Source organism: Trichoderma virens (assembly GCF_000170995.1).
Source record: "Trichoderma virens Gv29-8 chromosome Unknown TRIVIscaffold_82, whole genome shotgun sequence".
In the NCBI taxonomy this organism is placed as follows: Eukaryota; Fungi; Ascomycota; class Sordariomycetes; order Hypocreales; family Hypocreaceae; genus Trichoderma; species Trichoderma virens.
The window spans coordinates 673,450-692,740 of NW_014013667.1; the positions used below are offsets into that span (position 1 = coordinate 673,450).

Here is a 19,291-nt window from a genome sequence, read left to right on the forward strand (position 1 = left end):
GAGGGACCTGTCACTTTTGGCTTGTTGAAGAACTACAGAAAGTATCTTAGTGCCTGTGGAGGAAAGTGGAATAGGCTAGAAGCCATGCTTATCCTGTCAAAATACCTCATTTTAGCATTTGTATAAATGTGCTTTGTTCGGCCAATTGCAGGTAGAGCGATTTCGTGAGTAGACCTCCATTTTATTGAGGTTTGCGCGTCCCCTTTTTGGCTCTCGACTTCCATAAAGGCTCGAGACCTTCCATTTTCTCATAGATCTTTATTCGTCTCAAATGCTACATGCTGTGCTTATGAAATCTACTTAGGAGTATCATAGCTCCCGCAAACGCACCGGTTCATGGCCACCATGGGTTATACTGCAAAGCATTACAGGAGCTTGCAGTTAGATGCAGGAATAAAGCGGGGTTTACGTTTTGGAGGGAATAATGACCATGGGAATGACAACGGCAATGGCAGAGGCAACGGCAACGGCAAAGGACACGACCATAGTAACGGCAACGGCAATAGTAACGGCAATAGTAACGGCAAAGGCAACGGTAATGGCAACGGCCATCGCAACGGAAACGGTAATAGCAAAGGTGATAGCAACAGCAAAAGTGATAGCAACAGCAAAGGCTACGGGAACGGGAACGGCAACGGCAAAAGCAACAGTAATAGTAATAGCAACGGCAATGGCAACAGCAATGGAAACAGCAAAGGAAACACCAATGGAAACACCAATGGAAACACCAATGGAAACACCAATGGAAACACCAATGGAAACACCAATGGAAACACCAATGGAAACACCAATGGAAACACCAATGGCAACGGCAACATCAATACAGATAAAATTATCCCCAGTCCGGAAGGTGGAAATGGAAATGGCCCGTCAATCACGCCGCCAGGGCAGGTCAAGCAGGCGACAATATCGGCAATTGTCCCACCCTCCCAGACTTCGATCATAGCACCTGAATCTTCCTCTCCGGTAGCAACTCCAAAATCATCGCTGCCGGATACCATCTCAACAGCAAGCCTTATCCCTCCTCAAGATAGTGACTCGGGAAGACCAGAAATAACAACAGACACACTATCTTCTTCTATCTCAACAGCACAGGCCATAACCGCAACTACAGATACGCCAGCCTCAATTTCCAGAAACACGATCGTTGCACAAGCTTTGGAGGATACCAAGGCCTCATCAACAGGCCACAATGTTATGCCTTTACAGCCTGTGTCGACACCACAGACATCCCCGTCCAAAACATTTTCCACCCATACTGTGCCAACAACTCTACCGCCGTCTAGCACTCATAGTGCCACTCACAGTACCTCACAAGTCAATAGGATAGGCATTGCAGTCGGGATAACAGGTAAATCTAGCATATCTACCCAAAGATGTAGCTTAAACTGACAGATAAACACGTATAGTTGGGATAGTCGCTCTAATAGCCATCATCCTTATTTTCCTTCGATATCGCCATTCCCGAATACTCACAGCTGTTACTCGCCCAAAAGATAAATTTTACCACCCACGAGCAGCGGATTCTATAAACGACCCCCCCTTTAGGGCGATTGCAGAGAACTCGAGTGACGGTGCCGCCTATAGGGCCATCCCTGAGCCGTACCGGGACTCCGACATGGCTTTTGCATACTGTGAAGCGCCCCCCATGGCAGAACCACCATCAATACTTCACCGGTCAATGGCTGGACATTCTGATAGACAGAAGACTCCTTTCGGTGGGGATTTTGCACCCATTCTGCCCAGGCGTCCCGTAGTTCAACTCCGCCCGCCTCCGCAAGTCCAATCCTTTCCTATAATCTCGACCACAACGGAGTATATCGCTAGGCTACATGCCCCCCTCCTTGCAAAAAAGGCCAGTCAACCGAAAGGCGAAGCATTATCGGCACATCGACACACAATGTCCCTAGCCTCTAGCATAAGTCCAGCGTCACCGATCACGCATGCTACTCCAGCCCTAGCTCAAGCAGCTCAACCAACTGAAGAGTCATCAAACAACAAAACGGAGGCCCGCCGCTCCAGCGATGGCCGCAGCAATGGGTCGGGCTGGTCTGAGTGGTTCGACACCGGCGATGATGGGCAGCCCGAGATGGTCAAGGACAACCGCCGATACAGCAAGAGCAACACAAGTGCGGTAAGCATCGCCAGCAGCGGCGTACTTTCGCCATCTCTGTTGTCCTGGCCATCTTCACGAACGGATCCAACGGCATCGATATCTAGAGATTCGCAGAATTACCGTAGGTCGGGAGGAATCCGGTGAGAGATCTTCTGGATGACGGCCAGCACAAGACAGCAAAAACCGTAAACATCGAAAGACCAGCGCAAAGCCGTATCTATTACCTGAATGGCTAACGATCTATTGCGACGTGGCCCACCTGACCGATCCACCAGCTTATGTCCACAAAAACAGCGAGCCGATCAGGACGATGGATCAGTCGCGCAAGGCCCTAACTTAAGGCTATTGGTGTTAAAACTTAAATAAGATTAAGATCTGGGATGCTACAATAAGTCAGTGTAAATAGTTATATTTATTCACTGGTCTTCACGCCCCCTCGTCGCTAGATGGGGCGTTGGAACTAGATAGGCAAATCATCAGGCTCTGGAGTTCCTGACAAGAGGTTCCTGGTTTTTGGCGGTTCTTGCAGTCGCCTGTATGACTTTTTCCATAAACCTGTGTTTGCTATACCGACAATGTCTCATGGCAACATGGATAAGAGTAGTAAAGAGGGGATTATGCAGTATAACTAATACACTTATATAATTGAAACCGAGGGCGATATGGTGAGAATATTACCGATGTTGGGAGTACTAATGAGGGTACAAACAGCTTTATACTAATATCACAGGCCGGTCTTGGGATCGGAACGATTGTAAAGAGGTCCTCAAGATATAACGGCCCCTCCAACTCTAGCTCAAATTTTAGCCTTTCAACATCGCCTACGACGCTGGTACTTCCCCTTCCAAGCAATAATAAGTTTTTCAACACCTCTTGAGACTCCCTCATCTAGACATCCTTGAATCGTACAGACTCGCCCTTCTCCATACGCTCGACCCATCTGCGTGCCTTGCTCACCCATAAACCATCGCATTGCGAAACTGCTTCGTAGAAGTCGTTCTTCAACGGGCTTTCCTCGGCCCATTCCAGACACAATTCCTTCAATCTGGCTTTGTAGACCTTCCGTAGCTGTGTTTGCTCAAACTCCATCTTGTGAATCCAATATAGTTCGTTCTTGCCCTCGTTGTCCAGGTAGTGTGGGTCGTTGCGCTTATTCGCTTGTGCGACAGCCTCCTCCGGTGTCTCGTCCGCATATGAATTCCGCTGTGGCTCATCTTCCCGAGGTTGACCGTCAAGGAACTTGGGCATTTCAGTCAGCATCCAAAGTGGTAGTGCCGAGACGCATTCCCAATCGAGCACGGCTGTGATTTCGCCTTGTTCGTTGACTAGAATGTTGTTGAGATTGAGGTCATGATGATGGAGAGCTGACGACTCTAGTCTGGTCAAGTCTGGGGGGAAAATCTTGGGAAGAAGAGCTAGGAGGCTTTGTGCTACTGGCAGGATGTCCTCGGCATCTTCGATGTCGTCTTCATCCTCAGACTTCTCCAGAACCAAGGTTTGATGCCGTATGATGATAGTCAATATGGCGTTTAGCCAGCGACAACTCGAGTGAAATGGTCCCCTTGGAATGTCGTATCCAAGATGATCGCCAATGAAGAACTCAGGAGACACTAGGCGCCCAGGCGCGACCGCGGTTTGTGGCGTCTTAAAGTCAGCTTGGAGGTCTATTTCCGGCGAATCCAATGTCCCTATCCCTTTGAATGCGGATTCTTTTTTCTCGAGACCTGATAATTCGAACTGGAACACTGCAAATCGCTTCGTGAGTGCGACCTTCTGCTTCATCGACATGGTGCGCCATCGCTTCCGTGCCGAGGTGCCCTGCATGTACTCCATCAAGATCCATTCGAAGCCGATCTCATTGTCATTACTGTCGTCAAAACCGAAGACTTTGGGAACTGGGACACTGGTGTTCTCGCGCACCCATCTCAAGGTAAAGACCTCGGCGCGTGTTTTGTGGCGAGGGTAGACGGGCAAGGTGACGCGCATGATGAAAGAGCGTCCGGCAGTGTGAACCAGGTAGACCTTATTGAAGAGACCTTCTGCATGAAAGGTGACGGTGCAAGGGTCCTCAGAGGGCGTTTTCAGTTGTTTGCGGCATACACTCTCAATCGCGGCGGTTGAAGGGTCCCGCGTCCATACTGGCACCAAATAGACTGGTGTCTGGTGCCACCCTAAACCGCCCTGCGTCGGTTGCGGCATGCTGGAAGTAATCAAGCGGAGAGGCCGGGTCTGGATCTTTGTCGACTGTGGCCTGTAGGACCTTTCCGAGGGAAGCTGGTCGACGGTGAATGAGGAGGATTGCGCGGCAAAACCCATTCACGCTCTAAATAGGTCTTGCAGGTAGTAGCAATTCACATCACCCAAAGGAAGGAAAATCGAGGAATCTCATACAACAAAGCACGCAGCAAGTAATTCCAAATGCGTGAGCACGAGGTTCTGTAGTCATGTGACTACAATATTAAAGGCAGAATGGTAGCAGATGGTTGGCTTTGAGACTGGTCGGTCCGGCTTTGTTTGTAGGCCCGTAACACTGACCAACTCGTACAACTCAACAACAATCTATAGCCTGTCGATTCGATCAACATCATGTCACATGCCCTGTTGTCGCCAGTCCTGGTTTCGAATGGGATCGACTCTTATCTAGCATATGGTTGGTTGATCAGCTGTCTTAACGCCAGCCTTGTCATGGGGGCCAAAGATAACTCCTGGAAAATTCTACCCACGCATGAAGTGGTTCACGCCTCATCGGGGGCTGGTCGAGGTCTCGTAAAAGTAGATAAGAAGATCATCTCACTCTGTCTGGATACTTGTAACACTCTAAGTCATAAGCTTACAAGAAGATTCTAAAATCACAAATTCCTTAATCCATGTTCTCGTCTTAAGTCTCCACGCCTGCATAAACTTTCATAGTAGAGAAAAGTACGTATCTACATGTAATCATGCAACGCCAGAGAAGAACAAAAACCAAACCAACTCATAACCGCTCGTCATGTCTACCCATTCGCCATAGCCCGGCCGTAAAACCGTTCAAAACTTCCTAATAATGCGCATTGGCGCTGACTCAGGATGTTCTTGTAACAGTCTGTCTCCACTTGCCATGGCATCTTGGCTGCTTCCCTTTCCTGTTCGCGCAGTGTTTATTCTCATGGACCTTAATATTCGATTTATTAGGATCCCTTGCGCCGCAGCCGTAACGGCAGTTGTATATTACTCGGTGGTAATTTGGTATAGTCTCAGGATGGTGAATTTTCACGTGTTTCTGGAGATTGCTGGCCTGGCCCCTGCGGCCGTTCTTTCCGAGTTTAAATTTTGAATCGCAATGCTTGCAGTAAATTGTTCCGTCCATCGGATTGGCCATGGTAGTCAAGCCAGGTGTTGCTGTGGTCATTGAGGATGGTGAGATGGTGGTGGCGGGTGATGAACTCGTCAGATGTGACGACACACTGGGCGAGCCGTCCATGGTGGCATCAACCACGCTATCACTATTAATTACGGGTGTAGAGATGATAGGAATTGGGAGCTTACCTAGAGGAGTCGATCATGGAATAGTCGCCCTCGTAGGATGGCTGAATGGCTGCCATATGATCCCGAACTCTCTCTGTCGGGCGACTGTCTGGCAGCTCATGCGAAAGCGGGGATGATTTGGGTAGCAAATCGTCGGTGCTCTTTCGGCTCTCAAGGTCAACAGGAGACGTAAGTCCGATATACAAGGCAAGGAGGACGTTGTTTCGAGTTATTATCTGATCTGAAGCCCAACCTTGCCCGGCATCCGAAGTCAGAATGGGCAATCGAAAGGTCGAAAAGCCGTATCGAGACACTGTCATCGTGTTAGACTAGACGAAAGTAGGCGAAATACCGGAATACCTACGGCACAAATAGAGCAGGATTGCGCCGAATATAGCACCCGCCATTAAGACAGTGATACGAGCCAGGATACTAAACTCTTCCCCCTCTGGATCCGGCGGCTTAAGGACATTGGTATGCGGACTCTCTTGTGCCGCTTGCTTGGGTAATGGATCCCACTCGGCTAAAGTAAGTCTCCTTTCACATGTATGAGTATGGCGCATTGCAAAAGGGTACTGTTGTCGAAGAGCTTGCAGCCGGTAAGAGCCACAAGAGTTTCCGGGTCCATGATCAAACAGCCCGTGTGTTTTCACTACATAGATGACTAGGTTTTGCAGGAACATCAAAGGGCGCGTTAAACTGTCCGCCATTTCATGGGCGGTCGTTGCGGCCGGAATTCCCCAGAGATAGGAAGCTATTTCGAAGAACAGGCGTTGATCATCCGGACTTAAAAGAGCAGCCCATCGTGGAATGTCATCAACAAATCTGTATTGTCAGCTAGGCGTGCAGGTTACTATCAATAGAGGGTTTGAGTCTGCTTACTCTTTCTTCGTGTACACTAGTCTTGAAGGTGGAACGACCGACCGCATTGCATTTGCAACTTGCAGTGCGCTGACGATATCCGAGAGGCTGCGCGGCATGTATCCTTCGCAGATGTCCCGAATCGCGCGCGTTCCGCTTCTCCAGACGGACGTGCTGGTGCCGACCTGGTCCACAAATGCCATGAGTCCAGCAGAGACGTCCTGCATGGTGCTTGCGTCTAGCAATTTTTCGCATGAGTTGGCAATCTTGGCGAGTAACCGGCGCGCCATGGTTCTGCGTTCTTGGGCCTGTATAGCAGCAACCGCCGGGCAATCTTTCACTTCGATGGCTGCGGAAGGCTTCATCTTGTCAAGGAACTCGCCAACCGACATGATACCGTACATGCACCAATGTACATGTAAAGGACGAAAATTGTCCAAGACGTAGATCTTGTCCTCACCTTCGAGGAGAGTTGCTCCAATTGAGGATAAGAACTCAGCCACTTCGCTTTTGTTTGACTTTGCAGCTGCTGCTAGGGGCGAGTAATGTGGTCGCATGCACCCCGGAATCTTCGCATCCGAGTTGCCACCATCGCTCGCGTCTCTATGATACTTATGCGGGTTGACATTGGCACCAGCCTCTACTAGGTAGCGGACAATCCCGAGGTGACCGTTTGATGCTGCTACTGCCAGGGGCGAGGAATGCTCTCGGCTGCACATCAAAAAGTCAACCGGGTCGCAGTTCCGCGTATCTGGGTTGACATCTGCACCAGTCTCTACTAGGTGGCGGACAATCTCGAGGTGACCCTCCGATACTGCTCTCCAAAATAAGAGATCGCGAGCCTCGTTGCCCATGCCGGCTATGAAGCGTTCAAGAATATCGCCTAGCACTGCCTGCTTGGTTCCCACGAATTGAGGCAGAAGCACGAAATAATCCTCCTCGAGCACATTCGCTCCGGCTCTCACTAGGTAGTCGAAAATGTGTAAATGTCGATGCTTGATGGCACGAGATAGCGGGGATTTGTACTTATTACCATTGATGTTTGCGCCTTTCTCCTCGACGAGGTATTGGACAATTTCGAGGTGACCGCCAGAGACTGCACCACTCAAGGGTGTTGCGCTGATACAGGAATCTCCTCCTTCTTTGTTGGCATCATAGCTTAGAAGCAGCTGAACTGCATCCAAGCGACCAGATTTTGCGGCACGGTACAAGGGTTCGGCAATCATACCGACCCCGTTCACCTGAGCACCGTGTTTGAGGAGAAGATGGAAGACGGTCCGTTCATAGTAGCGTATGGCGAGACATAAAGTCTTGGCATCAACGAAGCCTGGGTCCTTGGCAAGCACTTTGTCCACAGCGATGGGATCACGCTGTCTGATGGCAGTCTGTAGTTGAGCTTGGAAGCGCTCATTCATGAAGAGAAAGGGCTGACTTGACCCCTTGATATCACGCTCGTCAACTTCGTCAATGGCTTCGTCTAGAAGGTCGAGATCTTCGGACATGGAGCGGTTCTGGCTTTGGATGTCATGGAAGTGGAGTTCTGTAAGAATCCGCTCTTCGTAGAGATGCTCAAAGCCGAAGGAGGCAAAGACTGAGCCTTCGCGGAGGAAATGACGGACAAATAATTCGAGTGCGTCGAAGCTGTGTCCGTCTCTTTTATCCTGGTCGAATTTCGCACTCATTTCTGGGTAGCGGGGCAGCAGAGTGCCCATGCTGATCGAGGCATCAAATAGGTCATCGCTAAGGTCGTCACTCAGCGAGGGGATTGCACGCAACCACTGTAGGAGATTGTCTTCGTGGATTTGGATGTCGAGGAAGCTCTGAGTCTTGTAGAGTCTGAAGCAGATCTCGAGGTCTGCGCTTGGAGCGCCCTGGATGAAGCGGCCGTTACCGCACGAATGAGCCTCGAAATTTCCTCTTGGCAATGGTCAGCGCAATGCGAGATACATAGCTGCAGGAGCTAAAAGAGGCGCACTCACTCTTCCAAATATTCGGTAAATACAAAGGCTTTCTGCCGGGACGGAGCAAACTGATCCAAGCCCATGGCCGCAGCGACGGCGTGATACCACCAAAGGAATATTGTGTAGGCGGCCAGAAGAGATGGGCGCTTATTGAAGTTTGTAGGAATTAAACGGGAGTTACGTTGAAGCTGGGGAGAAGAGCGAGAATCATATAGACTACACCGACGGCTACCTAGTACCCAATACACCACCCATCATCACCATGCCTTAGATTAAGCCGCCCTGAGGAAATTTAGGAATCGGTACCTGTGTTCGAGGTCGTCATGTTAGTGGCCGCATCACACTTTTAGGAATCGACCACCAAACGACCAGCACCGAGGGCAAGGCGCACCAACTACAACCTAACATGTGTACCTGAGCAGGCAGTGCATCCTGAGGCTGGGCTGCGACGGACAGGGGATGCATTCCTAAATCTTAGAAACCAGCTGAACCGTGCTGACAGGGGTTCACATCCACTAGTAACCCCAGGTCTGCCCATCTCCCGTCGAAGCTCTCCTCTAGCGTGCAAGGGATTATTAGGAATCGCACGCATCAATAGAGATGGAGGCCGGCTCGCTGCCGAACCTACCAAAGCACAAGTCAGCATCCTTCGATTCCCAACAAATGGCATGCATCTAATTCTATACATATACATGCTAGTCGCATGGCTCTATCTTGCAGCATGTCTTCCTAACTTGCGCCAGTACCTGTGCATCTCACTGGCTTGGAGTTCCTGAGCTGCCGCTGCGTTCCTAACAATGGATGTTTTCTGTTCTCTGTGGCTCTCCATCTCCCGGGAACTGCTGAGTTCCTAACTTTTACGATGCTTTACTGTGTCTCCTATCGTGGAGGACACACTCGATCATTTATTGCCATGCCCTAGTGAATCACTGGACCGCCTCCTAGGAATTGCCAGATTCCTAAAATATGGAGCCTTCAACAGACAACACCGGCGTTTATTAAAGCTGTCATTCTTTTATGGCTATAATCTCATATCTACGCAAACCCATTGTGTCAAGGTCAGCGTCAATTCCTCGGTTTTCATTATGTCTTCATCATGGGAAGTTGAAACCGAGTACCAAGTTGAGACAACATGGATCGACCTCCGTGTAGTCATGTTCCACCACGGTGACTACCTTCTCTATCATGTTCCGCTTCGATCTTCCGACGAGGGGATTGATGTCATACTCAAACTCAAGCGGTCTCTTGTGGCCTCTCGCGGATGGTGGACGAACACTTTAATGAAGGTTGTTCCATTTCTAACGCCGGTAGTCTATAACGCAACAATGTGCCCAGTATGTTGACATTCTATATGAGCCGCGTGCTATCCTCACATTTTGAAACCGAGACAGAGGCTTACTTGTTCCTAGGTACCAATCGAGGCTATCTCTCGGGACCTCCCCTGCATCGTTGACATTGGAGCCGAATATCGCTGTCACGTTCTGACAAAGGCTTTGCACAACCCCAGAGAGTTCCCGATTGGGTGCGACTTCGTTTCCTCGTATCGCCGTTTCTCAGCTTTAGTCGAGACGCCTGGCACTCTTCGTGCTAGAGATGTATTATTGATTCGCTTGGAGATTGACAAGCTGATTCTCTCAGCGATTATTTTGTTGTCCATCATCCTATCGATTATCTGTGGGGTCGTGGCGGGTTTTTGTTGGAAGAGTTTAGATACTGGGCTGGGCGTGTTTGGCGCTGTCATAGGCGTGGATGGTATCGTGATGGGTATTTTGACCTATTTCTTGAGTTAGATGTTACATGACACGGCGAGCGGTATCGCTATACTCAATCATGATAATATTATTCAAGTTCTGTTTGTATGGGAAACTATCATTTGTGTAGGACAACTAGATAATGCCAGTTCCTTTGCAGGGTACTTATTGGTGTGACTGCAATCTAGCAACAGTGTTATCAGTACCTAGCTTATGCTAATAGTTTACCGCTGGACACTGGCATGGCCAAATATGTCTATACAAGGATCCACAAGAAAATGCAATTTAGATTTAGGCTTTGTGAGCGATCCTGCAGCCGGAACAGTCTCGTTGACCTTGTTACGTCTTTACATTCCTGATAACTTGAGCTATTGTAGATTTTTCATGTATTGCAGGCTTCATACGGATATATCAGAAATATCTCCTTAAACATCAATGCCTATGCCAGTGATATAATGTCTACTGGTTCTGAAATGACATGTTACAGGTTGTACTTCGTACTTAGGCTCATAACCTTGACTAAGCGATGATGTACTGACAACGGGCAATTAGAAAGGGTTTCCTAAATCGGAATAGGCAATTATATCGTTAAAGTAATGAAAAGTACATGTATCAAAGCCTCGCACCCCAGAATACAGACCATCCTGAGTTTCTACAATCATCAACGCCCGGTGTTCGTGTCAATAACAGGCATGGTTGTTATTAAAAGGGGTCCAAACAGCATCAGTCCTATTCAGCCTCTCAAAGAGCACAAGTAGGGTCCGTTAGCATACAGTTAGAAACTCAATCTTTTGTGTTTGCTATTACGATACGCGCTGATAAAGGCAAACCAAGAGATAAGGCCATCGCCCAAATGTTCATGTCATTCCGTCTAGCGTAATTTTGTATGAGGAGATAGCGTGCTATGATATTTTATGAATATGATGAAAACTTGTAGGGTTGGGGATGTTTAAATACTTCAGTGACGATATTGGCTATAATCCCTAGAAGTAGGAAACAGTCTGCTTTACTCATTATCTAACTTACCCTAAGTCAATAGCAATGATGACTACAAACATCGTAATGATTACGGATAATCTACATTACCCTTGTTTGAATCAATCGGCTTGTGGGCACCTAAAATGGACCTGGAGATAACCAGGGGCGGTGTGTATGAGTTTCATCGCTGTCAATTCTACATTCACAGTGCTTCCAACAGACTACGGTAGTGCTGAACAGTAAAAGCACAGGTGCTTATAAAACAAGCTACGGATTTCTAATAACCAAGGCGTCAGCGATGCCTTTGGTGACGCAGCGGAGCTTCCGTATCGGAATTTCCGCATAAATGTGGCCCAAGATCCGCAGCTTGCCCACGCAAAATGTCGTTCTGTCTTTTGTAATCATTCCTCTCCGGCTATACAGGCAAGCATTCTTCGATTATAAAGCACAATTTGACCAGACTTGTCGCCATAGAAAGAGTTTCTATTAATAATACCAAGCATATTGATCAGATACTACTACTCTGCTACCGACACCAGATGTCTCCATGTAGGAGCCGTCCGAATATCACAGTTCGGAACTTCCGTATAGTAAAAGTTTAATCTTTATTGGGGATGCAGGGAGAATATTACTTATACACATCACAGAGGATAATTGAACTTGTCAAGTTCATTTACCAAAGTTGTTCTCACAACCGTCTGCATCCATCATCATCCAGTCATCTATCCCATTGACATAAAGTACTACACACAATGCCCTCTTCAGTCAAGTTTTTCAATCACGACGCCGGGAAGAAGATGGCTGATACATTCGGCTATTCGCAGGCAGCTAAATTGCCCAACGGAGCTGTTGTTCTTGCAGGAATGTTAGGAGTGGACGCAACAATGACTCTTGCACCAACCCTGGAGCAACAGGTTGAGATAATCCTAGACCACATAGAGGCGGCACTTGCAACTGCGGGTGCGAAACCCACGGAGGTCTTCAAAGTCATCAGTTATCATCTCGATATCGAAGAAAGTGCTGGTTTGATCACCACTGGCTGGTTGCGAAGACACGAATTCAAGCCGACGTGGACTGCTGTTGGGGTGGCGCAGTTGGCTTTTCCTGGAGCTCGGTTGGAAGTACAAGTGGAGGCATGGCCAAGCTCGTAGGATAATTTAGTCGTGGCTATGAAAACTTGGAAGAATTAAAGCAGCGTTACGTGACATGGTGCGTTCGTCTATGCCATCAGGAGTTCTGTACACGCCTTCTAGGTTAGATAAGCTGGTGGTTATGCCTGCCACAGATTCACTTGTTGACACGAATCTGTGTCTAGGAGCACAGCCAGGCCGATAGCAAGTCTAGGTGTAGAATAGTGTGACAAGGTGTAATTGTGACCGCACAAAATTTTCTCTACAACCATCCAAGATGAACCCAGTTGCATTTTTTGCCATTGCCGTAGCAATTAATGATCACTAAAAAATTTGCTCGGAAGTAGCCTTGATGCTATAAAGATCACCTTTTTTGCATCCAGTCCTTGAAATTTTTTTCCTTTTCTTTTTTTCTCTTCTTCTTCTTCTTTTTTATAAGAATCGATTGCTTTGGCGTTTGAGTTTAGCGGTCTTCTATATATACCTATGAGTACGTACAAAAATCATTCCAGTATGCGAAAACAAAGACAGGGAGATCGAATTTATTGAAGTTCACAGCGTCCAAGCAATATTTTCTTTTACAAATATTTCTGCGCTGAAGAGCGATTCAAGTTACACCGTGGCACCCACGCCAAACTGCTTCCACGAGTCTCTGCTTGATACACTCTCCCACCACGCCTTTACATTTGGACGATCCGTAATCATATCTCCAAAACCCATACGGAACAAGTACGACATCAGAGGCATATAAAAGATGTCTACTATGGAGAACGTGTTGCCTGCCATGTACTTTTGTTCAGCAAGAATCGCTTTATCATAAACATCCAGCTTCTGGGCAAGCGTATCCACGAGGCTGTGGATTAGCTGCTCATTCTTCGGTTCTCCCGCGAGACTAATGTTCGTGTCAGGCGGTGTCAATAACGACCAGTATACTTAAAAATGAGGCTCTTACGGTTTGAAAATCACTTCCCACTGTAGTGGACGAGCCAGAGCATCAAAATTCGCCATTTCTACGCTCGCCCATTGCTCAAAATGACCCATCGTCTTGAGATCGGACAGGTCGGGAATTAAAGCAGTACCGAGGTTCTCGTATTTTTTGGCCAGATAGCGGCATATAGCACGAGATTCTGCAAGATGTATTAGAAGTCGTTTTCTCCCCCTTCAACCGAAATCGTGTGTATATCACCGTATAAGGAAATATCGCCGTCTTCGAGGATTGGCACGACGCCAAATGGTTGTTTAGCGAGGTAACCCGGTAGCTAGAACATAGGTTTCATTTAGCTCTCACTTTCAGATACAGATAGCAGGCAAATTTAACGTGGATATTATGCCTGCCTTTTGTTCTCCTTTCATCAGGTCAATGTCGATAAATCGGTAGTCGGAGATGCCTTTCTCCGCCAGGGTGAGGAGGACTTTCAAGGTACATGAAGATTTTGGGGTTCCTATCAATTTGAGAGCCATGTTGCCTATTGCGTATGTATGTAAAGATGGGCTTGATAGCGAAGGTGCTTTTGCTCCGGCCTTATATTTTTATATAAGGCATGGATGAACACAGCTGCGATCTCCCTCTGCGGTTTTCCAGGCAAAATAACATTTATTCGGAACTTCCGTAAGCTCTAATGTGGTGCCCAGTCATCTCCTAAGCGATTGTAGAGGACCGCAGGGAGTTCCATAGATGCGTAGGAAGTTCCGAAGAGACGTAGCTGCGCTGGCTGGTAGTTCGGACGGAATTTCCAGAGCAATCATAAGCTGCACACAAATGTAATTCTCGACAGTACGAATTTTGGAATTGTTTCCGCATTACTCATGGGATTGCTTTATTATTAATAGTTATAATAGGATGGCAATGGATACGATTTGTAATTTTTCATTACCAACCTTTTGTAGACTAGAGCTTTAACATCCTTCGTTCTCTTTCTGTTTAGAAAACAGCTCTCAGCAAAAAGTCCAATGCCTTAGTTTTTCTAAGTTCTACTTTTACTTATTACATTAGGCATTTGTGGCAATGGCTTTACGCTCAAATAATACGGTAGCCATCATTGGCTCCGGTCCCGGTATTGGCTGCCACACGGCTGCCATCTTCGCATCAAAAAAATTCAACAAAGTAGCACTCGTGGCGAGAAACCCTGCTCAACTTAAAAAGGACGCCTATACTGTTACCAAAGCCGCCGCGAATAAAGTCCAAGTCAAGACTTACTCCGCTGATATATCAGACGGCAACAAGCTCGCGACAACCCTCCAGCAAATTGACGACGACCTTGGGGCGCTAGAGTTCGTCTTGGTCAACGCCGCCATTGTGGCCACATCCTCCTTCTTCGAGTTAAGCGAAGAGGACATCCTTAAGGATTTCCATATTTCTACGATTTCGCTTTATCGCATTGCAACATGGGCGATTCCTCAACTCGCGTTATTGGCAAGGCAAGATCCCACGGCGAAGCCAACTTTGATGGTTACCAACTCCGACCTCCCGGAGAGACCTATAGTGGAATTATTCTCCCTCTCGCTTTCTAAAGCTTCTCAAAAAAACTTGACGATATCTCTTCGCCAAAAGTTCGGTCCTCAAGGCATTCATATCTGTTTGCTAACTGTTGCCGGGAGTGTTGCTGATGGGAATCCAAACCTCAACAGCAAAAACATAGCAAATAAGGCTTGGGAAATGTATGATCAGCAGAAAGAAGATTGGACTGAGGATATTCTAATAAAAGATCCATAGACAGAAATCTGATGTTTTGGCCGGTCATAAAATAAAAATCGACAAGTCTTTGAGATACAATTAATGGGGCATAGACCATGTTTGACACCAGCGAAGACTTCAGCCAGGGCATTTAGACATAGCTTAGGAATTTCTCGATTTTCTTGCTCGACAGCTTTCATTCTTATAGATGATGCTAGAAATGCTTCACTACGGCCCAATACCTAGGCGCCTATGGTCAACTGTAACCCCCAGAAATATACACCCAATGGCAGAATGCAACGTCCACACCCTGCATCCACCAATCCCCTGGGCTAATATTTACGCCAAACTGGAAGAATGTAGTAAACCTTGCTACTTAGGAAATATTCCTCGTATAATTACCACCCTCATACCTGGAGACAATCTCGAATTTGTCATATCTCAATGCCTTTCGACCCGAGATTCTCCAGGATATCCCTCCATTTCTTTCACATTCTTCTTTCCCTACTTTTCTCGAATACGCAGCAAAAATGCCAGTTGTACGAGACATTTCGGAGTTGAGCCTCGACATGTTTACGTTACTTTTTGGCGCTAGGCTCGCAGAAGCACTCGTTGCCGTTATCTCTGTCGGCCTGGTGACGCTCGTGTATACTCTACTCATTCAACGAGGATCACTCATTGCGACTACCTACCTTTATCCGCGGAGGCCAATCAAGGTCAATATCAGCCGCCTTATAAATGAGGCGTGGCTTTTGTCAAGTGAAGAAGCCAGTACTCTCTGGAAACCGAAAATGCCGGCGCGAAACGGACGGTCCAACGGTATCATACAATTATTCTACATCGGGAAGATGGAAGGCGATCCGCGATATGGTCTTGTCTCTAAAGGGCGACAGCAAACTATAGCGGAACTACTGGGAATAGAAAACCGACGACCTGTGTAGTTGACATCTGGATGCCGCTAACCAGAAACGTGGTACAGATTATAGTGTGGGAATGGATCTTTTTGTGGTTGATAATTCTCATGGTAGTCTCCATTCTGCTGTTCAACGGCTTCTTCACCAATGAGCCTGGATACATCAGTTATCCTCTCCTCACAGTAACTTTGATTTACTCCACCACCTACATCGCTCACTCTCTCTAAGTTTGGGTCGTTTCCTTGGTCTTCTTCAAGTTAGTGTTTGCCGGGGCTAGCTGGAGTCTTCTGGAACGATCGAAATTTGTCATAGGGAAAACTCACAACCTTCAAAGCCACTCGGTCGGGGCATCATTTAAGTTCCGGAGCATAGATAAAGCTAATGAAGCATATGTTCCAACAACTTTCAGTGCCAAACTTGGAAGTCCCACAACGGGGTCTCCGACGTTGCTTCCGTCGTCTCCAACCTCGTCATCGGCTGAGGTTGCCCAGGAGCAGGACACGGAGCCAGTTGAGAACGCTGAACCTAAGGTCGCTCTGGAAATTCTCCCAAGCTTCAGTCGACAGACTTTCAAATCTTCCTCAAAAATCTAGGCCTCAAATTTACATACAGTTCTACATACTATAGAGACATTATGCTCTCTGGTTTAGATATTACCCATTTGGTGCAGCCCATCTCTACTTCCTATTAATACCCTTGAAGAAGCTGGTAAAACTCTAATCAACTATAATCTTATCTCTCAGTGCCGGTTTATTCACCTCCAAAAACGGAGGTGCATGACTTTCGTTTTGGTGTCGCTAGACGCCAAAAGTGGAAGACACTGAACTCGGATAAAGAGCTTGACGGAACCCCGAATTTTCCACTACCTACGGCCGTATGTACTTGGTAGCTGCTCTGGTAGCGTGATATTACAGGAGTCTTTGCTCCAGAGGAACAAATTAAGACATTCGTATTGGAAAAGCGTTAAAAGTTCAAGGCGATGAAGTAGGAATAGGGATGTAAAATGGGAGAACTCTCAATCCAAACTGGCAATAAAGCGCCAATAGTCTAGGAAGCAAGACTACCCGCCTGCACTCACAAATGTATATCTCTACCGTATATCAACTCATTATTACTTAATTCAATAGTACAGCTATCTCATCAAATAAAAAACTTAGATTAACATTCATGGTCTTACTCTTTTCTTAAATATGACTCAATGCGAGTCGAATTTGAATAAGCGAAACAGATGATATCAAGCAGCTAACTGGAGCCCAATACTGAATTTCGGTGTTGGAACTAGTCCATACTCTTTCATAAGCTGTTGGACTTCCAAGCTGATTGATATAGAAGACTGCTGGCGACATTCCTCTATAAGACTCGTCAAGGATTCCCTCTCATCGTCTCGCGTTTTGTCGGCATAGTTAGTCACAATTTCCACGTCAGCCCCATATCGAAGAAGTATCTTTATGGGCTCAAGATATCCAGTAACCCAATACCCTATCCTCATCGCTTTGTAGAGCAGAGTCCTACCCCAGCTATCGGTGATGTTGATGTCCGCGCCACAAGCAAGCAGCAGCTCCAAGAGGATATATCCATCCCTCCACCCCGGCGTGCCTTTTAGCTTCGTTCAGGTCAGTATATGCATTTATATAACGAAGCCTAGAGAAGTTCCTAGTGCTGGTCTAAACATCGGCGTTCGTCAAAGAATTGTACGTCTACGTTGTTGGCTGTGATATTGGTGCGATTTATATAGCTGAAGATGTCGGCTACGTTGGTGTAGAATGCAAAACCGTTAGTGAGATCTAAGGCGGTGTGTAACGTCGCCGCTCTCACTGTTGTCAGAAATCATTATACAGCTACAAAGGTCCTTATGGATAACAGGGCAAATGTCAATTATCGTCAGCCAAACGGCAGGGCGATTTTACATATGGCGGTAGAAAGAGCGTCTCGGGATATTATTGCATTGTTACTTGAAGCAGATACAACTATTGTTGGTGTGGTTGACAATGATGGCTTCTCGCCGCTGTCATTCGCTGTAATGTGCGGGAATCATGACGCCGTGACAACGCTATTAGCCATTGGGAAAGTTGACATCGAATCAGCAGACAATTTCGGTAGAATGCCAATGTGGTATGCAAAGAATCAAGCCAAAGATGAACGTCTTGTACAAATTCTCCTCAGACATAGTACCGAGGACTTAGACGTCGATGACAGCGATAATCCAGACAGTGATGATGATTTGGGGCCCAGCGTTGCCTTGCCTGAGAAGGAGTCAAAACGCCGTCTCTCAAACGATGCCAGCGACACATTGCCTCGTAAGAGGCGGCATTAAAACCAGATCAGATACCGGCTTTCAACAGCCTTTTTTGCAAGCTCTTCGAATTGCCTGTTGGGCTTGACTGAGGCTTCAGCAACTAGCAGTCAAGCTTTCTAGATCCGCGAGCGAGGGTCTTATTACGGACCGGGTGGAAGGTGTGGAGAAGGAAGTAAGTCGATGATCAGAGCTATTACAATAAACGAGAGACTGAATAAGATTTTGATGGATGTTGACAATCTGTCTACACTATATAGGACTCAGTTGAAGAGAAGGGGATGAGTTCACCTAGCTGATTTTGAATGTCAATGTGTATGCATATTTATTTTTCACAGATATTTCTTCCAGTTCCGATTGCAATAGCCAATTATCATGCTCCTCAATACGTTCTTAATGGAGCTCACCGGGATATTTGACATCAATCGTAGTATAACAAGAGAGTGCAGGTTATTGACCACGATACAATTAGCCTTAACAGTCATATAGGAAAGGACACCACGTATAAAGCACGGCGCATTAAAAAGAGATATTATACGTAGTCTACCTAAATAAAGTCAGAATAATAAAATATTCGGAGACCCTACATACATATAGTTAGTTTAAAGCTGGAATATCCCCGTAACTTATATATCTGTTAGCCCCAGCTTACTATCCTTATAGTGACCAGTCTTTATTACCTAGGTAAGCAATGGAACCAATCATATGTAAGTATAAGACGCTAGTAATCACCGGCTCGTCGAGCGTACGCCACATAGCACAAGTGGACAGAACCATCAAAAAAAAAGAAGAGCCAAGATAAAAAAAACAAAACATACAACAGCCGGTGTTCGCCAGTGGTCACCCACCTGACTACTAATCTGCCGGTTAGAGGCTTGTCTATGGGGGAGCAGACGGGACCCCGAATTCTCCTCTACCTATGGTCGTATGTGCTTGGAAACAGAGGCAATTCGGTTTAAGTGGACAAGTTGACCTGAGATATCAAAAAGCAAAAAACATACAACAGCCGGTGTTCGCTGATGGTCACCCACTCAACTACTAATCTGCCGGTTAGAGGCTTGTCTATGGGGGAGCAGACGGGACCCCGAATTCTCCTCTACCTATGGTCG

General features: G+C 46.9%; 7 protein-coding genes across 7 annotated transcripts; 4 read left to right on the forward strand and 3 right to left on the reverse strand.

Annotated features, from left to right (window-relative positions):
* Positions 1-345: 345 nt before the first annotated feature.
* TRIVIDRAFT_203450 (uncharacterized protein) lies at positions 346-2,456 on the forward strand (the record flags this gene model as incomplete). Its single annotated transcript, XM_014098620.1, has 3 exons — positions 346-1,351; positions 1,410-2,237; positions 2,392-2,456. 3 exons carry the CDS (start codon positions 346-348, stop codon positions 2,454-2,456), a joined length of 1,899 nt encoding a protein of 632 aa, XP_013954095.1.
* A 548-nt stretch (positions 2,457-3,004) lies between these two features.
* On the reverse strand, positions 3,005-4,315 carry TRIVIDRAFT_155920 (uncharacterized protein; the record flags this gene model as incomplete). The annotated part of the gene is made up of 2 exons (XM_014098621.1): positions 3,005-3,970; positions 4,055-4,315. 2 exons carry the CDS (start codon positions 4,313-4,315, stop codon positions 3,005-3,007), a joined length of 1,227 nt encoding a protein of 408 aa, XP_013954096.1.
* Positions 4,316-5,109: 794 nt separating this feature from the next.
* TRIVIDRAFT_68134 (uncharacterized protein) lies at positions 5,110-8,525 on the reverse strand (the record flags this gene model as incomplete). The annotated part of the gene is made up of 6 exons (XM_014098622.1): positions 5,110-5,238; positions 5,328-5,598; positions 5,642-5,933; positions 5,985-6,445; positions 6,503-8,398; positions 8,461-8,525. 6 exons carry the CDS (start codon positions 8,523-8,525, stop codon positions 5,110-5,112), a joined length of 3,114 nt encoding a protein of 1,037 aa, XP_013954097.1.
* A 1,002-nt stretch (positions 8,526-9,527) lies between these two features.
* Positions 9,528-10,706, forward strand: TRIVIDRAFT_203453 (uncharacterized protein; the record flags this gene model as incomplete). Its single annotated transcript, XM_014098623.1, has 5 exons — positions 9,528-9,776; positions 9,852-10,206; positions 10,324-10,354; positions 10,417-10,493; positions 10,681-10,706. The coding sequence occupies 5 exons, from the start codon at positions 9,528-9,530 to the stop codon at positions 10,704-10,706; spliced, it is 738 nt and encodes a 245-aa protein (XP_013954098.1).
* A 1,524-nt stretch (positions 10,707-12,230) lies between these two features.
* TRIVIDRAFT_193288 (uncharacterized protein) lies at positions 12,231-13,762 on the reverse strand (the record flags this gene model as incomplete). Its single annotated transcript, XM_014098624.1, has 5 exons — positions 12,231-12,275; positions 12,965-13,193; positions 13,254-13,428; positions 13,488-13,560; positions 13,637-13,762. The coding sequence occupies 5 exons, from the start codon at positions 13,760-13,762 to the stop codon at positions 12,231-12,233; spliced, it is 648 nt and encodes a 215-aa protein (XP_013954099.1).
* A 544-nt stretch (positions 13,763-14,306) lies between these two features.
* Positions 14,307-15,014, forward strand: TRIVIDRAFT_58356 (uncharacterized protein; the record flags this gene model as incomplete). Its single annotated transcript, XM_014098625.1, has 1 exon — positions 14,307-15,014. One exon carries the CDS (start codon positions 14,307-14,309, stop codon positions 15,012-15,014), a length of 708 nt encoding a protein of 235 aa, XP_013954100.1.
* A 2,706-nt stretch (positions 15,015-17,720) lies between these two features.
* On the forward strand, positions 17,721-18,203 carry TRIVIDRAFT_156018 (uncharacterized protein; the record flags this gene model as incomplete). Its single annotated transcript, XM_014098626.1, has 1 exon — positions 17,721-18,203. A coding segment is annotated over one exon (483 nt), but the record flags the coding sequence as incomplete, so codon positions are not given.
* Positions 18,204-19,291: the final 1,088 nt, after the last annotated feature.